This window comes from Acinonyx jubatus, chromosome X, assembly GCF_027475565.1.
Source record: "Acinonyx jubatus isolate Ajub_Pintada_27869175 chromosome X, VMU_Ajub_asm_v1.0, whole genome shotgun sequence".
In the NCBI taxonomy this organism is placed as follows: domain Eukaryota; kingdom Metazoa; phylum Chordata; class Mammalia; order Carnivora; family Felidae; genus Acinonyx; species Acinonyx jubatus.
Window position 1 is genome coordinate 120016065 of NC_069389.1, and position 25992 is coordinate 120042056.

Below are 25992 nucleotides of genomic sequence, written 5' to 3' on the forward strand. Positions count from 1 at the left end.
GCAAACACCTGCTACGGGGACGGCAAGGAAGTAATTCTTATAAATATAAATATAAATATAAATATAAATATAAATATAAATATAAATAAGCGCCTTTGCTTTGAGTCTAGGATGAGTATGCCACTGTGTAGACAAGGGGATCAAGGAGATCATTTGATTTTTGTTTTCTTTTTAATGTTTATTTTTGAGAGACAGAGAGAAACAGCATGAGCAGGGAAGGGGCAGAGAGAGAGAGAGAGAGAGGGAGAGAGAGAGAGAGAGACAGAATCTGAAGCAGGCTCCATCCAAGCTCCGAGCCATCAGCACAGAGCCCAACGTGGGGCCCGAACCCACGAATCGTGAGATCATGACCTGAGCTGGAGTTGGACGCTCAACCGACTGAGCCACCCAGGTGCCCCTGAAGGAGATCATTTGTAATGTAGCCCTTCTCCCTGAGGCCGTCTTTTAGGGCTTTTTGGCAATAGAGGCCTGAGGTTTGTTTGTTTGTTTTTCTAGTGAGACAAGGTTCCTCTCTTCCCAGATTTCATCGACACTTGTTTTGGCCGAAGGAAATTCATGGTTGATGGAAGGGACAATTATACAAAGACTGGAGGTCTAGAAAGATATGAAGAACTCATGAGTCATGTGTTGATTACAGATTCACATGTAATGCTTTAAACAAATGTAATGATACAGAGTTGAACACGTTTTCAGCCTTTTCTCAGTTTTTGATTAAATGTGGGTTTGAAAACCTATTTAAGAACTAAACAATTTCCTTAACTATTAGGGCTAATAGAGTTTTATGGGAACACATCTTTGGAATATGAACTGTGAATGTAAGTCTAATCCACGAAAATGCAGTTAGGGGGTGTGTTCTGTCTTGGGCTTTGCATATCTGGCCCAAAATAATCAGAAATTTGCTCCTATAAGTCCATCTCTCTGGCATCTTTTGTCTCTTTTAGGGTTTACTCCCCTAAAAAGTCAGTTCTTATACCAACTTTCTCCTAAACTACTGTCCCATCTCTCTCCTCCATCCAAAGTTCTGGAAAGAATAGTCTGTTCTCCTCTCCAGTTTATTCATTCCTCCAGCCCATTTCAGTATCTACCTTTAAAAAAAAATTTTTTTAATGTTTATTTATTTTTGACACAGAGAGACAGAGAGAGAGAGAGAGAGAGAGAGAGAGAGAGAGAGAGAGAGAGCATGAGTGGGGGAGGGGCAGAGAGAGAGAGAGGGAGACATAGAATCCGAAGCAGGCTCCAGGCTCTGAGCTGTCAGCACAGAGCCCGACGCGGGGCTCGAACTCACAGACCGTGAGATCATGACCTGAGCCGAAGTCGGACGCTCAGCCGACTGAGCCACCCAGGCGCCCCCAGTATCTACCTTTATTGAAGGTACCTTTTTGGAACTCAAGCTCTTACTGGCCAAATCTAGTGGCTCACTTCAGTCTTTATTCTGTTTGATCTTCCCTCAGAATTCACCAGTTTTGAGCACCCGTTCTAGCAAGTCCTGGTTTCTGTGTTATTCTGCCAACTTGACTGCCCTTCCCAGTCTCCACTGCCTCTGTCTTTTCCTTGGTGGACCATCTCGGTGCTGGTCTGCTCTCAGACACCTTCTCATGTTACGCACTTTGCCTTGATGGTTTTGTTTCATCCCATAGTGTAGGCTGCCACTGCTGTATTGGTGATTTCAAAATCTAGCCCTGACGCTGGCCTCCAGTGAATCTAACAAGCCTAATTCTCAAACATCTTCCTGTGGAAGTCCATGAGAATCACAAGCTTGTTGTCTCTCCCGACCTTTTTGCAGCTCACCAGACCTGTTCTTCAGCCTACATGTCCCTCAATCGGGAGGATCCTCACTTGCTCAGGTTCGAGAGTTTGTAGTCAGCTGTCTTATTCCCTTGCTGCCTTGCCACCCATAGCTACATCCATTCCAAATCTTAGAGGTTCTACTTACTAGTAACTCTCACATATTTCTTCCCATTTCTGCTTGTGCTTCCTCTTTTAAGCCATGCTTCCTAACTGGCTTCTGTTCTTTCACTTTCTCTCCTTCCAATTTACTCTTCACGGTGCTGCCAGTTGTTTTTAGTGGAACTACAATCATGTCAGTGCGTCCCACTCTCCACACACACGCACACACAAAATGCTCAGTGACTTCCCGTGGATTATACCCTGCGCTCCGCCGTGTGCTCCTCTGGTATACATGGAGCTTTCGCAGCGTGGAGTCTTTGGTTTTTCTATCCCCTTTACCAGCAGGCTTCCTGTCTCTTTAAAGCCCATCCTCCACCACCTCGCTCAGCCCTAAGTCCTTTTACATACTGTGTGCATCCCTCACCGCCCCCTGTAGGGTTGGTCTGGCCTCTCACTTGTTAGACTTTGCAGGTCCCTCCATTAAAGCACTTACCTCAGTCTGCCTTACGTAATAATTATGTAGTAATTGCCTACCTCCTGCTCTACTATGGGCTTATCAAGGCGGGGACCAGCCTTTATTTTTCTCACCTCAGCATAATGACTTCTGCATGGGAGTTGTATAATGATGGCTTTTTTATTGAATTCAGGGCTAGTAGAAAGTGAAGGAAAAATCCATTTTATGGAAATGAACGGGATGCATTTCTGGACGTTGTGGATGGAGCTCAGGCGCCTAGGATCGCAAGTTGCTGCCACTGGAGCAATCCCCAGAGGGGTTGATTCCTCAGGTCTGTGGTACTTCACCGTAGCTTTTGTACCTGTGCTAGAAATCACTACGTCTTCCTTGGGAAGTCAGTAAAGTGACAAACTTGAGAAAAAATGTGAGCCTGATTGCTTATACAGAGTTTTAGGAAATTACATTCTCTAAGTTTTAACCACTAAAAGTCAGCTTTAAAAAAAAAGTTAAACTAGTCATCAAATCAATACAAGACAAGATACAGCTAAAAACTGATCAGCTATTAGCATGGCTTTTGGAATATCCGTTCCTGCTCTGCAAGTTGACATGTACAGCCGCCTCATGACTTCATTTCAGGGCACTGTGTTGGGTGGCGTCAGGGAGCAGAGGGCGCAAATGAGGAGTGGTTGCTACCTCGTACTATTCACAGATGTGACACAAAAGATAGGACACACGTGTGGCCCCGATACGGAACTGTTCCATATCCCAACTTTTTTGAATCTGGAAAAGTGGCCCGAGCAAGGAGACAGAAGCCAGTTGGTAGGGATCTAAAGAAAGAGTTGGTGGTGTTTAAAAAACAAAGGGGTATCAGCTGGGTTGAGGGAAGAAGTGTTTCACTTAGAACCCGAGAAAGGTGAATGAATATATTTGGGTGCAGGGGAGAGGATCCTTGCCTCTTTTCAAGGCAAGAGAGAGAAGGGATCTTTCTGGAGCAGGATCCCTGGGGAAGGCTGAGGGGGAAGGCTGAGGGGGACGGGGTGAAGCCCAGTTGGTGGGGCAGTTTGGGAAAGGAGAAGGGACAAATTCCTCTGAGACAGGAGGGAAAGAAAAGTTTGCACACTGCCCCAGTGGGGAATGTGAGAGTGTGCCAGAAAGGGATTTCCTGGAAGCCCTAATCTAAGCCTGATTGCATTAAACAATACAAAGGGCCCTGCTTGAAAAATATCACTTTGTTAACATTGTTGAAACTGGTAAATCAGCTGCAGATTATCTCAGTGAATTTTTTTTTATTGTAAGCATTTGAGGCCACAAGTAATCTTGCTGTTGTATCCATGAAATGGTGTATGGAGGCCAGGAGACCTAGGTTCGAAATCCAGCCATGGGGTGAACAGTGTACCAGGGGGCTTTTTACTTTCCGACCACCCCTTTGGCTCTGTCTTGCCTCTTTCCTCAGTAATATTTTCACCATGTAGTGTGTTCACGTTAGGACTTAAACTTTGTTTTTTTATTTGTTTCAAATTTTTATTTAAATTCTAGTTAGTTAACATATAGTGTAATATTGGTTTCAGGTGTAGAATTTAGTCATTCATCACTTACATACAACACCCAGTGCTGCTGATAACAAGTGCCCTCCTTAATGCCCATCCCCTGCTCCCCTCCCTCTATCAACTCTATCATTAAGAGTCTCTTGTGGTTTGTTTCCCTCTCTCTTTTTTGCTCCTTCCCCTATGTTCGTCTGTTTTGTTTCTTAAATTCCACACATGAGTGAAATCATATGGTGTTTGTCTTTCTCTGACTTATTTCACTTAGCAGAATACACTCTAGCTCCATCCACATCATTGCAAATGGCAAGATTTCATTCTTTTTGGTGGCTGAGTAGTATTCCATTGTGTGTGTGTGTCTGTATCTGTACACATACATACATACACCACATCTTCTTTATCCATTCATCAGTCGGTGGACATTTGGGCTCTTTCCATACTTTGGCTATTGTTGATAGCGCTGTTATAGACATCGGGTGCATGTGTCCCTTCGAATCTGTATTTTTATATCCTTTCTATCCTTCCTAGCAGTGCAATTGCTGGGTTGTAGGGTAGTTCTGTTTTTAAGTTTTTAAGGGAACCTCCATACTGTTTTCCAGGGTGGCTACACCAGTTTGCATTCCCACCAACAGTGTAACTGGGTTCCCCTTTCTCCACATCCTCGCCAACACCTGTTGTTGCGACCTAAACTATGAATTGAACTTGAGCAGTTTAGCCACCCACAGTCGACCCCAACCCATTAATTCGATTGTTTCTATATTATGTCAATCCGTTAAGACTTGAACATTGTTCTTGTAGCATTTTCCACTTCAGCCAAAGTGTTTTTTTCTTGCTTTATTTTTGTTTTGCCTGACAAACGCTAGAAATTGTATTTTTACAAGCTGCATTGTAAATGCTACTTCTAGGTAAATGATATATTTTTATAAGAAACGTGACCACACTTCTGACTTAACTTTTTGAAGGCAGGAACAAAAATTATACATATGAACAGAGCCTGATAGCACTACAGAATAGAGTACGTAATCATTGGGGTGATTTGCTCCATGCCGAAATTCTTCTTTCATTGATTTCCTTTATTGTTTGCTCATTTGTTACTCCGTTGGGATAACCAGACAGAATATAAATTTTAGATGAGTGTTTAACTGTTAATCCCAACGTACCATTGAGTCATGAACTCAATTTATTAGTTTCCAACTAGCATTTTTAAATTGAGTAGAAGAGAAAATGTTAACAGCACAGTACCTAATACAGGTATGTATGGTTTGGTCAAATGTTTGTTTCAGAGGTGTGTGTGTGTGTACAGGGTCAGGGGGAGTGTAACGTGTATGGTTTTCTGTTTATCATCATCTAGAAAGCTTGAAAAACAGTCTTTGAGGTAATGGCAGAATATGTAGAATAAAATGCTCTTTAACTTAATTTAGGCATTAATAAAGTCACTTCCATCTGTTTTTACCACTGTAGGCTGTACTGTCTTGAATTTTGTTGCAGTGAACGGCTTGAGTTTTGACAAAAATCCTGGGGTGTAGACTCACATAGGGAAGTGGAGAGCTGGAAGGAGTAGAGCCTGGGACCCGGTCGCCAGGTTCATGGCAGCCGCTGATGAGGGAGAGGCAGACAGAGGACTTGTTTACAGAGCCCTTCTGGTGTGGGGTCACGAGTACATGCCATGCCGTCCAGCGGCCCGTGTCTGAATCTGGCTCAGTCGCATACCTGCTTGGCAACTTTGGTTGGAAGCCACGTAATGTTTATGTGCTTCAGTGTTCTCATCTGTAATGAGGATAATAGCAGTCTCTACTCCATAGAGTTTTTATGAGGATTAAATGTAAACTGTTTACAACAGTGCCTGGCACACAATAAGTGCCCTTTTGGTGTCAGCTGTGCAGTCGTGCGCCATTTTCCCAGCAGGTGCAAAGAAGGATGATTACCCCAACACACTTTTGTTCCCCAGAACATTAATAAAGTAATTGTGATAATATGTGAGACACTGTAAGTCCCTTAAAACAAAGATGCCATATAGATAAGGTTACTGTTCTTAACAAACCACCGGTTGTACTTTGATAAAGGATTAATTGAAAGTGTTAAATTTCGGTGTGTCAAATCCAAAAAGCATCTTGAAATGTGAATGAAGGGCGGCAGTGATACTCTTCAGAAATGGTTTTCCGGTGTTGCTTTCTTTCCATCTTTTGACCCCACGTAGGCCTCCTGCTTTCCGGGTGGCACAGCTCACCCAGGTGTGTGTCCCTGTGCATTGTACTTTTCTGTGCCGTTCTAGATGAAGCTCTCGAACACTGCACGGTTTCTTGCCTCTTGTTGCTCTGTGAGCTCATCAGCACCCAGGTAGTTTCAAAGGTTGGCAGTGTCTCGTTTGTTTTCGTACACTTGACCTTCCTGTGGGCAATAGGAATAGGCACAGGAGAGGAGACTCTGGCTGTGCTTTTGAGAGAAACAGCTGGGTCTCAAAGCCTTTTCCATGGATACTAGCAGCCTTCCGGGGACCGATGGCGTGGCGCCTGCTACGGTGAGCAGCATAGGAGGACAGAGTGTTAAAAATGGCTGCACCTTTAGGACAGGGCCTGTCTGCATTTGCAGGTGTCTGGGACTCCTGCCTTTGCTTCTGAGTCTTTGGCACTCTCTTCCTTTTGGCCAGCTTTGGTGAGCCACATCGAATCTGGTATCTGGCTGAAGCACTGTGCCGGTTCTACCTTGTGTCCTCTCTGGCTCAAGTCCAGTTGTACTTGCTTATAAAAATGACGATGTACACATTGTGGGGGTGCACATCTGTTCTGATGACTTGAATGAGGTGTAAATGGTCCTGTGGATAGGCTATTAAAAACAAGGGTGCTTTTCCCTGGGCCTTTGTTTTCCAGTCCAGAATTGGGGAAATTTTTATAAATTGCTTTGAGATTTTAAAAATTTCAGACTGAAATTTAGTGGACTCTTACTTCCCAGGCTGACCACAGGATAAAAGCACACAGCTCATTTTCAGAAGGCAATTGAAATGAGAAGCAGTACTGTGTGTAGACACACACACACGCACGCACGCACACCCCTACACACCTACCTCTACCTGTCTTTCAGCCTAGATGTGGCTTTAGGACTGAAGAATGTCTTAGTTCTCAAGTTTCTTTGTGCCCAGGACTCTTTTTTTCTTTCTTGAATAAGCAGTAAATGTGTGCCAATTGAGGGTCTCCTCGTGCCTCCTGCCGCCTCCAAGACTTGGCCTTGGTCTCTGTCAGTCTCTCTCTTCTCCCTGCTCTCCATCTCCTGGAACCGTGCTCCCAGCTGGGCTGTCCCCGCAGTGCCACCCCCATTCAGAAGTCTAGTGTTCACTGCCTGCCTGCACGTCCTTGGCAGCCGCTCACTTCACAGCTCACCTGACTTCTCGCCCTCCTACTGCAGGGAACCTGTGCTTTTGAACGTGACTCAAGACCCTGTAAGTTCTGAAGCCACTGCTCCTTTCAAGGGTTTGTTTGTTTGTTTGTTTTTTAACTACTGAGTAGCTATAAGAAAATGTTTGTAAAACATATGTAAAGTATAAAGAAGTATGCGATCTGGAACATCCATCTGTCTCCCAGGATATCATGTCTTTGACTTCATTCACCACGGCTCTCTGCAGCCCGGCCTGGTCTGCTGGCTTCTGGTTTGCTGGCTCGAGGTGCCTAGTTTCCCAGGCTGTTTTGTGATTTTTGCCAGTGAGCTCCTATTCCTTGGACCTTTATGGGAATCCTCTGAGGCCAGGATTGAAGGCAGTTTGGCATTTCCTTCCGCCAGGCATCTTAGGGCACCACAAATGGGGGATGGTTACAGATTAGATTCTCTGCCTGATGTCTTCTGGGCCATCCGACTTTTATGAGTTTGGGCTACGAATTGGTTAAATTTGCTGCCGTGTGGCTACAAATTCCTGGTGGGGGACAGCAGTAGAGATTTTTTTCTCCCTTAATTAACACCAATAATCTAGACAGGTAAGTTCCTTGGAGTCTCAGGGGGCCAGTTCCTATTTGTGCTTAACCCTGAGGTTGTAGCACTTGGGAGGCCAGCCTGTACAGGAGCTCATTTCCAGTTTGATGCCCATCCTAGCATCTGGGTGGGCCTGGGGCTTTATGTCCTTATGTCCTATCTCTTGGACCCCAAGAGGCCATGGAAACCAATTCTGTGAGTACCCTGAGGTAAAAGCCCGTGCTTTCCTCTTGGTCTCTGAGTTCCTGTTTGTGGCCAGTTTTTAGCCTCTGCGTATTTATTCCTCCCCAGCCAGCTCATCGGAGCATTTTTAGAAAGGTTTCTGTTTTATCCAGCATTGTTAGATGTTCTCAGCAGAAGGCTCACTTAGGGCATCTGTACCATCACATTTCCAGATACCTCTCCGTGTGGCTTCTGAGATCTGAAGGACCTGGTCCTCTGCCTCTTTAGCTTCTTTTCAGCTTCCTTGGCTTCCTTGCGCTAAGTGTGGGTTTTCTAGAAAAATCCATCCTTCCCCTCCTCCTAGCTCTATGCCATCCCCTCATCAGTCTCTCTTCCCCTCATGTCTTCCAGCACTGCCTGTCTGGGCATGACTTGCACATCCAAAGCTTCATGTTTCCCTTTCGTGGCTCCATAACTTCAACTGACACCTAAACATTTGTCTAAAATTAATCTCTCCTCTTTCCCTTAAACCTACTCATTTGTGCTCCCAGTTTCTTGTGCTGTCTTCCCCTCCTCCAAAATCCAGGCCACTCGAAGATTTCCCTTTTCCTGAACATTTACTGAAGCCAGCCTGATTTGGTTCAGGTTTTCATCTCCTCTTTTCTCAACTGCTGAGATGGTACTTAAACTAGTTGCCGTGCTTCCTTTTTGTCTCCGATCTGGTCCAGCCCTGCATGTGCTGTCTGTCACTTCCCTCTCCCCTGGACACGACTCACATTCCCCTGCCCCTAAAACTTCGCCAGTCCCTCCCTCTCAGTCAGTGTCAGTGCAAACTTCTATCTCCCTCATTTTGTGTGTGGCCTCACCTCTCAACTGTCCCCACTTTTTTCTACCCCCTCCTATGCTCTGGTGTTTGCTGATGGCCTCAAATTCTCGGAGTTTGGGTCCCATTTGGGCCTTTTTGTCACATCATTGTTATTACCATGTCCAAAGTCATCTTACCCTTCCAGGCCCCTCTCTCCAGAAGTAACCTAGGCATTCTCTGGAGCCCCAGGTGCTTTATCTGTACCTCTCATGGCACTTAACTGCTCTCCTCTTCACACGATTGATAGTTGTACCTCCTTGTCACTCTCCTTTGGAGGATTTCTAACCCCTTACAGACAGTACCTGGGTCTTACTCGTCTTTTTGTATACTTAATACCTTGTTCATAGTAGGCCCTTGGTAAATGTTTGTTGAATTAATATACTAAGGTCAGTAGAGTGAATAAATTAAGAACCAGCAGCAACCAAGTCATCAATAAGAATATTCTGTTGAGAAAGGGCATTTATTCAACAAGTACTACTTTAAAATTTTGAAAATAGGCCATATATGACCGTAGTTGAAAATTCAGGAAGTATAAAAGGTATTGTTGTGGACCAAATGTGTGTGTCCTTCCCAAATCATACTTTGAAGCCCTAACCCCCCAGTGTGATGGATGATATTTGGAGGTTGGGCTTTTGAGAGGTGTAGGTTTAGATGAGGTCCTGGAGGTGGAGCCCCATGATGGGATTAGTGACCTTGGAGGAAAAGCGATGGACCAGAGCTGGTTGGCTGCCCTCTGTAGACCAGGAAGTGGGTCTCACCAGAACCCGACCATGCTGGCTCCTTGACTTTACGCTTCACAGCCTCCAGAACTGTGAGAAATAAATGTTCACTGTTTTAGGCCCCCAGTCTGTGGTAACTTGTTATGCTAGCCAGAGCTAACTAAGACAGGCATGTAGTAAAAATCTCTCCCTCCCAGCACTGTTTGCCCATCTCTTTCCCCTCCTCACAGACACCCAGGGTTGTCACTCTGTTAATGTCCACCCAGTGATGGTTTAGGCCTGTTCATGCAACTTGTTAGTTGTATTCTTTCCCCCTTTGACCCTAGCAATAGTATGCTATATGTGCCCTTCCATACCTTGATTTTAAATTTACCAGTACATATCACCTAATAATGGACTTCTTCATCCTATTTATGGCCATATAGTACTCTGTTGACCGTACCATACTTTATTCAGTCCTCTATTGACGGGCGTTGAGATCATTGCCAATCATTTGCTGTTACACAAACTGTGGTTGGTAACCTTGCACATACATCATTTTGTATGTGTTCATGTATGTTTTAGGATACATTCTTAGAGTAGAATTACTGCTATTACCAAATTCCCTTCGAGGAAGATGTACTGGCATTCCCTCCCGTGTGCACTGTGTCTGCCTGTTTCCAGACATCCCCTCCAACTCTGTTAGTTTCCTAAAGCTCCTGCAACACACGGCCGCAAACTTGTGGCCTATGAAAACACAAGTCTTACAGTCCTAGAGGTCACAGGTCGAAAATGAGTCTCCCTGGGTTAAAATTGTGGTGTGTGGGGCTTGTGTTCCTCCTGGAGGCTCTCGGGGAGAGTCCATTCCTTGCATTTTCCGGCTTCTAGAGGTGCCTGCATCCCTTGGCTCATGGCCCCTTGCTCCCTTTACAGAGCTAATAGCAGTGGTCAAGTCCTTTGAATTATTCTGACTTTATTCCATCATCACTCTCCTTCTCTGATTCCAACTCTTCTAACTCCTTCCACATCACAGGACCCTTATGATGACATTGGTACTCCGGGGAAATCCAGGGTACCCTTCCTATCTTAAAAGGCGATTAGAAATCTGAATTCCATCAGCAACCTAATTCCTCTTTGCCATGTATGGTAACATGACATGGGTCACAGGGATTAGGACATGGACATCTTCGTGGGGTCCTTCTGCCAACTGTACCAATCCCAGTATGCTTTCTGTCTTTTTCAATCTCTGCTAATCTAATAGGTGAAAATGTGGATTCATAGTTTTATTTTGTATTTATCCTATCCTATTTGACAAAAATTGAATATCTTTTGGTTTGAGCTATTTGCCTTTCTATTTGTTCTCTGTGACTTCTGCCTACATTTCTTTTGGAATTTTGGTCTTTTTCTTGTTGAAGGAGTTCTTTATGTACTAGCTATGCTCGTAATACAAGTTGCAGTTATTTTCCCCATATGTATGTCTTTTGACTTAGGGTGGCTTTTGCTATGGGGATTTTTTTTTAATCTTTATTTGTGAGTGTTCATCATTTTTTTTCTTTTTGGGGATGGGGAACCCTAAGACAGCCCTAAGTTTGATGATTCATCAGGAGAGTTCACAAGACTTTATTAACACATGGTCGTACTCACAAGTGTGATTTATTACAGCAAAAGGGTACAGAGGAAAAGCAGCAAAAGGGAAAGGTGTATGGGGTAGAAGTCATGGTAGAAACTCTGCACGAGCTTCCAGAGTTTTCTCCCCATGGAGTCACACAGGAAGCACTTAATTCCTACAGCACCAAGTTGAGACCACGCATGGGAAATGCTATCAACTGCGGAAGCTCGGCACCTAGAGTTTTGATCAGAGGCCGGTCATGTAGCCCCTCTGCCTAACATGTACCAAAACCCCAGCCTCTCAGAAGGAAAGCAGGCGCTCAGCATAAATCACGTGTATACAGTTTGGGCACCGCCAACCACTCTTAGCGGTTAGGGAGCAATGGGAACCCTCCCGAGAGCCAGGTTCCCAGAGTCCGGCTGAGGGCCAGTCTTGCAAGTGGACCTGGGTAATGAGAGCAGCCAGGGTCGCTAGGATAATTCTTGTCTGCATGGTTTTCTTTTATAACTTCTGGGTTTTGTATCCCTGTTAGGGAGGTTTTCTCTACTCAGAGTTCTAGAAGAATTCTCCCTAGAATATTATTTTAATACTTTCGTTTCTTTTTAAAACTTAAATATTCCATCAATTTGGAATTTTTTCGGGGTGACCGTGTCTGCGTAAGATCTGGATCCCAATCTTTCTTCCACTGTTGTCACCACACCATTGGTTATCTGATCTGCTCCTTTGAAACACCACCTTTACCACACACTTCGTTCTGCTTGGTGTTTGATTTCTGAATGTTTCCTTTCTTGCATCAATCACTCTTCATGTACCAGTAACATTCTTTTTATTTAACTCTTGAGGCTTCATAAGATGAAAGGTCTGGTAGAGCAGGCTTCTCCTTGTTTCTCCTCTTTTTTTCATCCCTTTCCTCCCTGTTTGTGCTGTCCAGGCATTTCCGGAACGCCTGTGTTGTGCCTAGGTGCAGGGAGCTGGGGCTCATGCCGAACCCCTGGCCCCTGAGAGAGCAAACAGACACATACGATATAGATGCATGTGCACAGGACATCAGGGGAGCGGCAAGTAAGGGGCCTGTTGTCGAGGAAGGCTTCCTAGAGGAGGTGAATCCTGGAAGACGAGCAGGAGTATTAGCCAGGCAGAAACAGCCAAGGACAGGAACAGTGTGTGCAAATGTGAAGAGACTGGATACAGACTGGACCCACACGTGGGCTGGTGTCTATGTGGGAATAGTGGTGACAGATGGTGTTGGAGGGGAAGGCTGGGCCCCAAAACTCGCAGAGCCTAACCTGCCCCACCAAGAGGTTCCACTTTCTATCTGAAGGGGAGTGGAGCCATTCAAGGGGTTGAAGCAGTAAAGTGACATTAAATTTCGATTTCAGAAGATTGCTTGGGCTGCAGCATACAGACTGCATGGAGAGGGGCAGGAGTTTAATTCTGGGGATGTTCATTAGTCACCTGGGTACATGATTGTGAGCCCTTCAAATGGGGCAAAGGAGAGTGAGGATTTGAGGACGATCTAGAAGAACAGTAGAATTTGTTGATTGTGTGACTATAATTATGATGGGGGATGACATGATAGGGAAGAATCCAGCCTGGATAAACAGGTTGACATTGGTTGAGATGGGCAGTATTGGAGTGGGGAGGGAAGAGGCGGTGAGCCCCATTTCAGATATGTGGAATTGCAGGTGTCTGTAGGACAGCCAGACAGACATATCTGGGAGGCAGGTGGCCGCGTACCTGGAGCTGTGGCCCGGGGCAAGGTTTATTTGGCAGGCCCAGATGTGATCATTGGCATTTTCATAGATGTGGCCAAAATTGCCAGGAGAGACAGTTACAGTGAGAAGAGGTGCGACAGATGAAGCCTGAGAAATGTCACCATAAGTGATTATGATTGTAGACAAGTAGGAAAGAATGCTCTTTTTCCAAATGGTTTCAAATGACATTTCAAATGTATTTACTGAGTCGTCTTCTCCTGAATAAATGACTGTGTATATTTATATATGAAGGTGATGGCAACCCAGAAATATTAAGCCACTTTCCCCAGGGAAGGTGGTAGAAAGAGGACGAGGAGAATTATTTATGCAGGAAGTATAAATGGCAGTTGATGTGCTAGCTGCTTTTGACCTATGAGACTTGTGTCAGATTTTTCGACTCAATTACCTTTGATGCACTTACCTGAAGATGTTACTTAGAATTACAAACGTTGCCAAGTGTCAGTACCTCCTGTGGTTCTTCCTTAAAAATTTTAGCTCCCCCCCCTTTAATGAAAGCATTTTTTCTTATATGAAGAGGTCTGTTTTTTAAGTGTAATCTAAAAGATGAAAATGACATGCATTTACATTGCTTACCCTTATGTGGTAGATGGAAGCTTTTAGAAAGGCGGGTATCTTCAATTTCAGAAATCAAGTTAGAACAAACAAAAAAAAAAATGCTCCCTTAAATTCCTGTTCCAACACTGCAAAATTCTATCTGGAAAGAGTTAACAGTCCCCTGACTTTTAATTTTTTTTTAACATTTATTTATTTTTGAGAGAGACAGAGCATGAGCAGGGGATGGGCAGAGAGAGAGAGAGAGAGAGACAGAATCTGAAGCAGGCTCCAAGCTCTGACCTATCAGCACAGAGCCCAACGTGGGGCTCAAACCCACAAACCGTGAGATCATGACCTGAGCTGAGGTCAGACGCTTAACCGACTGAGCCACCCAGGAGCCCCTGAACTTTTAATGCTAGATATTCAGAGTTATATTTTGTTTACTTCCTGAAAAGGGTCTGCTCGTTCTAAAACTTGTGTCCATCAATGACCATGCCATTGCATGGTGGTAGCATCATTTGAAAGCACTGTTAAATCTCCATAGTTTATCGATTCATTCCCCTGCATACTATGAAAATAGTTTTCTTCTGTAACTGTCTCCCTTTTGAATGATATTTAGTTTTTACAAATCTGATTCTGTGACATCCAGTTCCAAGACATACTGTGAAGAGTCCTTGAGGGAAGAGGCTCTCCGTGAGGGGCTCCATGAGATCTAGAACCCTAATTCGCAGACAGCTCTCCCACCTCAAAGAAGGAAACTTCTAAATCACTCAACATTGATAGAGTCTACTAAACAAATAAATAAGTCCAGTCTAGGTGTTTTAAGTGAGTTGATGCGTCTTCATGTAGTTGCCATTTAAAACCAATGGCTAATTAAGTGAAAGCCAAAACCCGTTGTCGTTTCAGATTTTTTCTCCCACGAGACACAACAGTGATAAATGTAGGAAAATTTAAATGACAAGTTACATTCTCTTTGTCAGAGCTGTTTTTATCCCTAGTGTGAAATCGGAGATTTTCATCTCAACTTTGTCCTTTTAACATTTTTCAAATGTTACATTGTGCTATTTTTAAACCTGGAAAAAAATGCACATGATTGCTTTTTTTTTTTTTTAAGTCTCCATGCATGGGATCTCTTGACTAGTAGGAATCTGAATTGGTGAAATGCCAAAATACCAATAAAGAGCCAAATAAAGGAAGACCTGCTCATTTGAAACCAGGATAGGCACTTGACGGTGGCTGTTTTCTGGTGTCAGTTTCCTGATTCTGATACTGTACTCTAGCTGTCTATGCAGCATGTTCACATCGGGGAAGCTGAGTGAAGGCTGCACGGGACTTGACTGTACATCTTTGTCACTTCTTGTAAATCTGTAATTATTTCAAAATAACTTTTTTAAAAAAGGAGAGCAGCCAGCCAGATAGGTCATCTGCACAGAGGCCCGAAGCTGTGTTCCTCAGAGGCCCGAGGCTGTGTTCCTGAGTGTCATCTGTGTATTGCAGGGCCCCCCCCCCCACCCTCTGGCAACAGCCGAGTTGTCGGTTCGGTTCTGTGGGGCCAAGGCGGGGCCCAGGCACCCCCGCCCCTACCCTGAGGCAGAGCCAGGCTGAGGGACCAGGCCCCAGAAGAAAGCCACGGGGGTTAGGGTGGGGGCGCTTCCCGAAGCACCGAAGCACCGATTGGATTTGGCGATTTGGCGAACCCCTTGGCTCTGAGGCTTTGCTGAGCCCGCACTGACTCCTGGTTGCCTTGTCCTCGGGCGGGCCGTGAAAGAAGTGAAAGGAGATCAAGGAGATCGGTGCCGGGACCAGTTCAAGCGGCCGACTCGACTATTTCCCGCCTCACACACCCCTCCCCCTGAGCGATCCTCGTGAAGGAGGGTTCTCTCCATGGTGCTTGGGTCTCCCCAAGAGAGGGTCCCGATCGGGCCAAGGTTATCATTAGGAATGACTGGGAAATGGCAACCCCACTAATAAAGCATTAAAAGACTCGAAGTCTTGAAAAATGTGTTGTCTGTAAGAGAAAATAAATGTCACCTAAAAACCTCAAGGTATGTAGCCCATTAACTTTAGGTTTTAACAGTTTTCAGACAGAAGCCTTAATTAGGCTTGTCACAAGTCCCCACTTGTAGGGAATTCTGTGCTTTGTAATAATGCAGATGAAGGGTTTTGTTTCTGTCCTTTAATGCTTAGTAAGTTTTTTTGTATAATCCGCTTTTATGTTCCTCTGTTGAGAGCTTGTATTTTAACATTCTCGCTTTGTTCTCTTATCTGGATCTTGAAGGAGAAAAAAAAAGGGTAAAAAAATTAAAATATCTGGGACTTAAGTCCGGGTACATTCAACTTTCGAAAATATCCTCATGGATTCTTTTAGAATGCTTGCCTCAGTATGAGAGCCAAGTATGGACAACTTACTGTTTGTATCGTGTTCTTCTTTAAAAAGTAACAAGTTGTCCTTTATAAAAAAGATTTAATTCCTTGTAATTGTAAGCTAATTTATTTAGATGGTTAAAATATTAGTTTAAGCACCTGGTCTTTTTTACCTTAAGCTCCAGTTTGGTATTAGATGTGTTGCTGTCTATTTCATGACCAGAAATATCTGGCTGTTAGGTGATTCGTAAACCTTCCTGAAATATCTGAGATCCAAGTCTGGCTCTCAGCTCTTAACCTGGGGACAGTTTCCATCATAGAGTTCTCATAGCCATGTTTCAGGGATAAGGGATGCCAGTTCATGGCATCATCCTGTATATCTGGGCATCATCATAATGTGAAGTGTCATTCCAGAATGATTTCATGAGAAAGGCCACCTGAGATGTTGCTACTGCAAGCACATTGTATCTTTCTCTTGTTAATGACAGTTTTTTATATTACTTGTGTTCAGAGTTCCCTTAAATCAAGCATGTTAAAGAAATCATGGAGAGGTGCCTGGGTGGCTCAGTCGGTTAAATGTCCAACTTCGGCTCAGGTCATGATCTCACGGTTTGTGAGTTCAAGCCCCGCGTGGGGCTCTGTGCTGACAACTCAGAGCCTGGAGCATGCTTCAGATTCTGTGTGTGTCTCTCTCTCTGCCCTTCCCCTGCTCATGCTCTCTCTCTCCCTGTCTGTCAAAAATGAATAAACATTAAAAAAATAAAAAAGAAATAAAGAAATCGTGGATATCATTTTGGTTTGGGCTGTATAACTTTCATCTTCTGATAACAAACTTGTAAACTTATATTATGCTTATCAGTAATTTTAATATAAGATATAAGAGAGTATTTGAAGCAAGAGAGGAATTGCTTTATTATTGGTGACTGAGAAATAGTAAGGTATGTTGAAAATGCTGCTGGCAAGTCAAAGGACACTGATAGCATTAACATACATCATGAGTTTTCTGGAGAGAAAGTTTTATCTGGCCTTTGGGTTAGCAGTGTTATTCTTTGTTTTTAAAAGGCTGCCATATTCACTTGAGCTTCATGGGAAAGATGCAAATAACTAGAAGCAAACTGAACAAAAACCATGTTGAGATCAGGAACTTATTTCAAGAAAGCAGATTATAGGTCTTCTTCTAAAGTGAATGACACTCCTGTGCCTTAAGCCTCCTGCCATGTACAAGTATGTCAACAGCACAGCAGCCAGGAGTGTTGAGCAGTACCTGTGCTGGCTACTGACCAGTATAATATCCAGGGCTCAGATGTCACCCAGAGACTGCTTTGCTGTGTTCTACTGATTCTGTTTCGGGATGAAGAAGTACACCATACATTTTAGTGTTGTTTTCATCAAAAGTCCCTCTGTCGTTTAAACTTCAGTTAATAGAAATCATTTGTTTTCCCCAGTGGTACTGAATAATTAACTATTTAAGCAATCAGCGAATTGCTTAGCTAGATCAGTATTGTGTGGTCAGCATGCTACCCATGCAGAATACATAGCACTTGGACCTACCACCGCCAGAACTGAGACCTGCTGAGGGTGTCCTGTGCTTTAGAAAGTTGGAGAGTCTGGACAGCATGTTCTTGATCAGTTTTCACCTTAAACCTCCTGCCTTTTAAATTTATTTTAATGTTTGTTTATTTTTGAGAAAGAGCGTGAGCAGGGGAGGGGCAGAGACAGAGGGAGACACAGAATCTGAAGAAGGTTCCATCCAGGCTCCTACTGTCAGCACAGAGCCCGATGCAGGGCTCAGACCCACAAACCGTGACATCATGACCTGAACCAAGTTGGACGCTTAACCAACTGAGCCACCCAGGTACCCCCAAAACTCCTGCCTTTTAGACACACTAAACTGTTGCTGCCAAGTAAGCCTTTTCCTGAAACTCTCTGTAACGTAGGAGAGAGAATGCTGCCATTCAAAGTTGTAGTATGATAACAGAGGAAAATGGGTGGGAAGGAAGACCCCCAGAGGAAAAAGTGCCCAAACATGGTGCCTCCAGAGAAAGTCATTGTACAGAGGCTGGATAGGCTTCACAGTTTCATTGGCAACAAAAAATACATATTCTGCCTACTATGGACGGGACACTGTTCCGGTTACTAGGAAAAGAGGATGTGGCCAAAGCAGTCATCTGTCTTTATGGAGTCCATGTTCTACGGAGGGGACAGTGGGAGCCCAACAGTAAACAAGTAAATCTACAATCTGTCAAATGGTCATAAGTAATATGGGGAAATAAAATGGAAAGGACAATAGGGGGTGCTGTTCTGGGGGTAGCATGTAGTTTTTCTATAGGGCATCAGAGTAAGTCTCACTGTTTAAGGTTACATTTGAGCAGAGATGTGAAAGAGTAAGGGGGAAAGCCATGGGCGGGGGGAAAGATTCCAGACAGCTGGAGCAGTGGGTGGAAAGGCCCTGATGTTGGTATACACTTGGCGCTTTGAGGGAATAGCACTGGAGGTGAATTTGGCTGGAGAGGAGTGAGCAGTGGGAGAGCAGAGACGTGGTAGGGGATGTGGCCAGATGGTGGACAGCCGCATAGACCATTGGATAGACTTCCACTTTGGCTCCAAGTGAGATGGAAAGCCACAGGAGGATTTGGGCCAGAAGAATAACTTGAGCTGACCTAGGTTGTGACACTGTTACTCTGACTATAAAGGTAAATAAATAGAAAGTAGGGGACCAGTTAGGAAGTTATTATAATGATGCAAATGGGGGACGGTCAAGACTTTAACCAGGTGGTAGCAGTGAGCTGATGAGGATGACACCAAGGTTTTGGGCTCATCTAGAAGGATGGGGCTGCCATCTACTTCAATGAGGAGGCTGTGGGAGGAGCAGGATACAGGGGTGGTCAGGGGTTTCTCTTTGGATGTGTTAACTTTAGAATCTTCCAGATGCCTCTTAGGCTGGAGTTTTGGGGTGGTCCCTTGGACTGCCTGGCCTGCAGATCCAAGTTGGGGCTGGAGAGCAATAGCTACTAGGTAGGAGTCACTAGGGTCTGGATGGTATTTGAAGCTGTGAAACTCATCAGAATCGCCTCCAGAGTAACCACAGAAGGAAAAGCGAGGAGAGGTCTGGGTCCTTCATCTCACAGAGATCATGGCATTGATTCCGAATTCATAGAGAACAGTTAAAAATTTTCCTAATGTCCTGTCCCTCATGTTTTGAGACAGCTGTACTATTTAATAATTATTCCTGAATTTCCTTTTTTTTTTTAAGTGTGTTTTACTTGATCAATTGCTGATGTTTAAAATTGATAGGTGTAGTTTTGGTCTAGAAATCTGACTTATCTGGAAGATAATTTCAAACAAGGGCAACATTGAAAGAGATGTTTGCAGTGCACCTGGGTGGCTCAGTCAGTTAAGCCTCCGACTTCTGCTCAGGTCATGATCCCATGGTTTGTGGGTTCGAGCCCCACATTGGGCTCTGTGCTGACACCTCAGACCCTGGAGCCTGCTTCGGATTCTGTGTCTCCCTCTCTCTCTGCCCCTCCCCCACTAGTACACACACTCCTTGTCTCTGTCTCTTTCTCTCTCAAAAATAAGAAAACATTAAAAAAAGAAAGAAATGTTTGTAGGGGCACCTGTGTGGCTCAGTCAGTTGAGTGTCTGACTTTGGCTCAGGTCATGATCTCACAGTTCGTGGGTTTGAGCCCCACATTGGGCTCTGTGCTGACAGTGCAGAGCATGCTCAGGGTTCTCTCTGTCTCTGTCTCTCTCTCTGCCCCTCCCCCACTCAAGTTTGTACACATGTGTGCACATGCTCTCTCTCTCTCATGATAAATAAACATGAAAAAAAAAGATGTTTGCAGCCATGGAAACTTGAGGTCTCAGAAGTAATTATTACTCAAGATAGAAGGCAGTAGGGGGGCACTTGGGTGGCTCAGTTGGTTAAGGGGCCAACTTCGGCTCAGGTCATAATCTCGCAGTTGGTGGGTTCAAGCCCCACACCGGGCTCTGTGCTGACAGCTCAGAGCCTGGACCCCGCTTCAGATTCTGTGTCTCCCTCTCTCTCTGCCCCTCCCCTGCTCATGCTCTGTCTCTCTGTCTCAAAAATAAATAAACGTTAAAAAAATTTTTAAAAAAAGGCAGCAGAAGTCTAGTGTGCACTTTTCACCATCATTTCTTTTTGAAAGTCTCACTTTGGGTTGTGATTTCATGGTAGGCAAATCTGGTGGAAACGTGGAGGGTGTAGTATTAGTAGGCTATCAGTTCTGTCACGCTGCACTTTAAATTCTCTTTTTCCTTTTGCCTTTTCTAGCCAATATTTGCATTTCTAAATGAAGAAAAGTTTAACGTGGATGGATGGACAGTTTATAACCCAGTAGAAGAATACAGAAGGCAGGTAAGTCAACAGGTGCTACGGCAGGTGGTAAATCTCAAACACGCATGGTGACACTATGTTGTCAGTCATACTCTGAGAATCAGTGAAATCCTTGCTTAGTATATTTTTCGTGGCAGTTATAGCTCATTTTTTCGATTACTGTGTGATTTATGAGCTCATTCCCTAGCAATATTCAAGTTGCATTGAAGGCTGGGTAGCCAAGTTCTGTTTCCTTCTGGTACATGAACAATGTCAGTTGTATGTTGTTCATGAAATGAATCAAATACGTGGGGTCTAGAAAAGTCAAACTTCTATACCTTACTATTGAGGCATTCGTGTCACTATGTATTTACACATTTGGGAGCATAACTATCACTGACAGCTAAATTTAAATTATATTTATTCCACTTTGCAGATTGAAATGAATTAGGACTGTTTTCCTATAATGCTGACTTTTCCAACAAAGCTTTGATGAACATATATTAGAATAGCTTTTACTGCTCTCTTCTGTAAACTTCACCTGCATGCATGTTCATTTGCTGTAATAAAGGCAAGAGGCTTGGTACAATGTTGCTGTTCAGGGACAAAGGTCTCTTGTGGCATTTTTTGTGAAGAAGAGCCAATGTGTATTATGTAACAGGAGCCACAATTTGACCTGTGGTCTAATCAAGTTTTTAGGCCAGGTAGGAGTTTTGTGATGGAGGTTTTCATAGTCCTCATCCTACAAAGCTCTTAAAATAATTGGGAGCATTTGCTGAGTGAGCTGTGAGACTCCGATGGAGCCCAGTTGCTTTATATGAAAAGGCAGTGAATGTAAAGTAAAATTCTAGGACCCTAGACTCGAGGAGAACCTTCTAGCCACCACCTCCACTACCAAGCACCTGGGTTGATTATTCTTTCTAGTCTTGATCGGCAGCATACATATTCATAAGCAGATTCAACGCTCAGGAATGTGGGTGTGGGAGTTTAGATCGCACATAGGAAGTAGGGTGTCCTGTGCTTCCAGAAGTCCGCTTTAGACTGGTGGGTTTTCAAAGGCTGTGTATGTGTTTCATTTTAATGATCTCTGTTCTGGGTCAGATCTTGAGGCAGAAGAAAGACCATTGAAACATTTTGCATGTTTTGGAGGCCTCTGTAGCATTATGTATTTAAATATTTGTACCTTAGTTTTGGAGTGTTATGGACAATATTAAGACTTATTTTGTAGGCCAATGTTTCTAGCTTGAAACAAAACAGTTCCTGTTTTTCAGATTGCATGCATATATGAACTGTTGAAGGTATCTTGTTCTAGACTGCCATTATATTTCATCTTTTCTTCTTATAACTTTCTCATGGGACTTATAACTCTCTAATTGGACTCAGCATCAGACTCACCTGTTTGGTCCGTGGTCTATAGGACCAGACCTAAGGAAAAGGTACAATGTCTGTCCCCACAGCAAACACCCACATAGCTCACCTTTGTGTGTGTATTTGTGTATTTGTGAGTATGGGGAGAGAATATTCCACCACCTCTGGATCTTGTCCATACGCGGTTTTGTGGGTAGCTGGCAGGATGGCAAGTGTATTCCGTGTCTCCCTGTCACATTAGCCATCTGCTTAGAATGCAGGTGGCTGTATTTCTCACACAGCCTACGGAGTGACCGCCAATCCCAAACAACTTGGTTGAAAACACTTTTAGGAGGTGGCGAAATGAGCCTCCCCAGAGGGGTTTTCCTTTACTTCCCCTCTGTGACTTTCTGCATAATCTTAGCCTCTTTCTACTTTGGAGCAGACTGAAGCATTCACTCTCTTTTGAGTAGGGAGAGGCAGTTGCCCAATATCTCTTCTACCCTCAAGTGGACACAGGTTAAAATTATGTGATGCACTTTTCTCTGGGGTGGGGAGGGTACGTAGGTGGGAGATGCACTTGGGCTTACTGTTACACACATAGTAAGGAATAGTTTGACGTGAAATTAACGAGGAGCTCAAATTCAAGAGAATTTGTATTTACCAATGACATTTTAGAATTATGGAAGCCACCAGTGTTTTGTCTTGTGTTCTTATGTTGTCCAGATGACTGATTTGGCTCCCTTTATTATAAATCAGTAGACTGTCCCTACCCTGTGTTCAAAGAGGCACATGCAGATTCTGCTAGCAAAAGGAAAGGAGACCCAAGGCCACTCCGGAGACGGAGCTGTGCAATACTGACTTGGACATCCTTCTCTCCTGCAGGGCTTGCCTAACCACCACTGGAGAATCACTTTTATCAATAAGTGCTATGAACTGTGTGACACCTACCCTGCTCTCTTGGTGGTTCCATATCGTGCCTCAGATGATGATCTCAGGAGAGTCGCAACTTTTAGATCCAGAAACCGAATTCCAGTGAGTACAACAGTTAATGTTTTCTTCAAAGACTGCCTTTTGTCCCATAAGAACAGGAATCCAGTCAGAGACACACTCTTGGAATCTCAGTCCACCATGTCGTTTTTGAGTGCCCGCTGAGCACACAAAGGACCGCGCTGAACGGGAAAAGAAGTGAGACTGCACCTGCCTTCCGGGAGTTCACAATCAAGGACAGAGAATGAGCACAAGTAATTCTCATACAGGAGAGGGTAAAAGTGACGCTACCATACCTAAACCAGGTGCTTGCTGGAAGGACAGAAAGAAGTATAGGGACTTTCCGGCTTTCACCTTTGCAGCCCCATACCTTACGTGCGACGGGCCCTTGACAAGTGTCGGCCAAATCATACTGGAAACAACGCGCTGTCTAATGTCACAGAGCACATGGGTACAGGCTTTTGTGTGCGGCCACCTTTATTAGGGTTAGCTCATCCTCATCATGTTTGCCGGCTGCCTGAGTGCCAAATGCACATGATTCCAGATGGTATGCTTACAGTATCCTTGGACCTAGTTCACCAAGTTCTCTTTGGCTCTTGAATATTTATGTGAGTCACGCCATCTACTTTGTGTACATAAATTTTCTTGACTAAAAATTTAGAGAATTTTTCCTCTCTTAATTATCAGAGCATGTCATAATGAGTACATCGCTTTGTTTTTGTTTTTCTAAATAACAGATTTTGGAAAAACAAGGATAGAAGAAATTAAGATTTAATGTCACCTTGCCTTTAACTCCAAGTCTAGACATTTTTTGTCCTTAAAAGGACATTCGTGTGAAACTTTGGTCTAGTGTCAACATAACAGGAATCATAACTTTAAAATTCGCTCCCTTCTCTAATTCTCAGTGTCTGTTCAGATCGTAATGATGTATATTGTATTTGAACATGTTTTTCAGCTCATTTTGCTAGAATACAGTGCCAACGAAGCTGGAATTACAAGTTTATTCCTCTCGTGCTCTTCTGCAACATACTTTTCTGTGTTGTAGCCATAGACTCCACCCCTGCCTTGGCCAGCTGTCTTTGCTAATACTTGTCTTGCCCACAGGAGGAAGAGGTTAGGGTAGTGTGGATCGACTTTGTTCATGCCTTCATTCAGTTGAACGTCTACCATGAGAAACGTGTGTGTGTGTGTGTGTATGTGTGTGTGTGTATTTCATGGGATTTGGGTCAGGAGAGGTGGTGTGTGTGTGTATTTCACAGGATTTGGGGCAGGAGAGGAGAGGGGTGTGTGTGTGTGTGTGTGTGTGTATTTCACAGGATTTGGGGCAAGAGAGGAAGGGTGTGTGTGTGTGTATGTATTTCATGGGATTTGGGTCAGGAGAGGAGAGGAAACAAGTGTGCTCAGGCTGCCATCTTGACCCCCTAGTTTCCACTCTTCTGAGTGAATGAGAGCCCACTGTAGAACACATAAGATGCATAACTTTTTACTTATTTAAGAAAGCCCATGTAAAAATACAAGAAGAATTGATGAGAAAGCAGTTTTGTTATTTGTACATAAATAGCATATGAACTATTATAAGATACCATTTAATAACAAAATGATCCACATGCATTGATGTTCCCATCAATGCATACATATGTTCTCTTATGCATTCCTTTTTCTCCCATAGGTTTGTCTTAATGTTACAGAAGTCCTTAACATATAAGTAACACATAGTTACTTCACATATTTTACAAAATGCCGATAAAGAAAAAGGATTCTGCCACCTAGTGAGAACCACAGTTAACATTTTGGTCTATGTCCTTCCAGACTTCCTTCTATGCATACATATTTTTATTTGGAAATAAAAAGAAATTATGCTGTCATTTGTGTCTCTGCTTTCTCTGTGTAACATTATCTTGGAAAGAGCGTTTCCTGCTGTTAAACATCTGTGTGCCAGTGTGTACATGTGCCATATGTATTTAATCAGTTTTCTATTATGAGGCATCTTGGTTATTTTTTTATTTTTTTGCTATTATAAACAACGCTGTGATCAACATCTTTTTTGGTGGCTAAATATTTGTGTACATCCTTAATTATCTATGGCTTCTAGATATTAACTTTAGTAGGAATAACCTAATATAGTACCATATACATTGAAAGCAGTCATGGTAGTTGATGTTGTGAAGCTACTATTATTTATACCTGTGAGCCAAACAGCAAGCATCCTTTTAAAAAGGTAGTCAAGGGGTGCCTGGGCGGCTCAGTCAGTTAAGCATCTGACTCTTATTTTCGGCTTGAGCCATGATCTCATGGTTTATGAGTTTGAGCCCCGTGTTGGGGGTCTATGCTGACAGCGCAGAGACTGCTTGGGATTTTTTCTCTCCCTCTCTCTCTGCCCCTTCTCTGCTTTCTCTCTCAAAAATAGGGGCTCCTTGTGGCTCAGTGGGTTAAGCGTCTGACTTTGGCTCAGGTCATGATCTCACAGTTCGTGGGTTCGAGCTCTGCATCGGGCTCTGTGCTGACAGGTTGGAGCCTGGAGCCTGCTTCGGATTCTGAGTGTCCCTCTCTCTCTGCCCTGCCCCCACTTACACTCTCTCTCAAAAATTAATAAACATTAAGTAAATAAATAAATATTAAAAAAAATAAAAAGGTAGTCAAGATCCCTCAAGAAAAAGAAAAGAGGAAGTGAAACAACTTATAAGAGAAGCGTTTCTTAATGTGATCTGGTGACTCCAGCCTTAAACTTCCCGAGCAGAGAGAAGAGGGGTGGAGGAAGGGAAGGCATGGGTGGTGGCACAGGGCGGTGTCTTGCCCAGGACCTGATTTCAGTTTAAAACTTGGGAGGGTCTCTATCAAATAATAGGTCTCTTATGTGTAGCAATTTTCTCTTTTGAAAGTGATCTTGTATCAGATCAACATGTTGTACAGCTTAAACTTCCACAGTGCCGCATGTCACTTACATCGCAGTAAACCTGAAAAATGGCAACTCCGTGCACATGTCAAAGTGATCTCGTGTCTCTTACTGGTCTTAAAGCGAGGGCCACGGGAGGCAGGCTGGGCAGGTCCCATCTCCACCTTGTTGGTTACAAAGTGGAGGTCGGGGAGGGCCAGTTCTTGTTCCGGGGCTTCCCACTTCTCAGCCTTTGGACTCTTAGGAGTCACAGTGGTGTTTTGTACAGGTCTCTTCATGGCGTGAAGAGTCCATGAATGAGTATTCATTAATGCCGTCACATCCTCTTTTCTCGCTAACCCAATGTCGGCATCATGTACATTGATTTTCATGGACATCAGTGCTTATCATTTGCCGTCATGGAGGGGGCGACTTCAGGGATGACGGCGCATTTGGCCTTCTATTAAGTGAGCTCAGACACTTCTGCTTCTTTAGTTCTTCTGTCTGCTTTTCATAGTTTTTCATATCTGACTCCGTGGGCTGCTCAGCTCGCCCCTGGAAGGTACTTCACCTGTGTTTTTCATTCATCCTCCCAGCAGGG

General features: G+C 43.9%; 1 protein-coding gene across 4 annotated transcripts in view; it reads left to right on the forward strand.

Moving 5' to 3' along the window:
• The window catches only part of MTM1 (myotubularin 1), a 96555-nt gene that overhangs the window by 46039 nt on the left and 24524 nt on the right, over positions 1-25992 (forward strand). For all 4 annotated transcript variants that reach the window (XM_027053460.2, XM_027053463.2, XM_053201818.1 and 1 more), the window contains 2 exons: positions 20141-20224; positions 22415-22564. In XM_027053460.2, coding sequence (XP_026909261.1) covers positions 20141-20224; positions 22415-22564 — 234 coding nt within the window. The remainder of the gene's footprint in view (positions 1-20140; positions 20225-22414; positions 22565-25992) is intronic.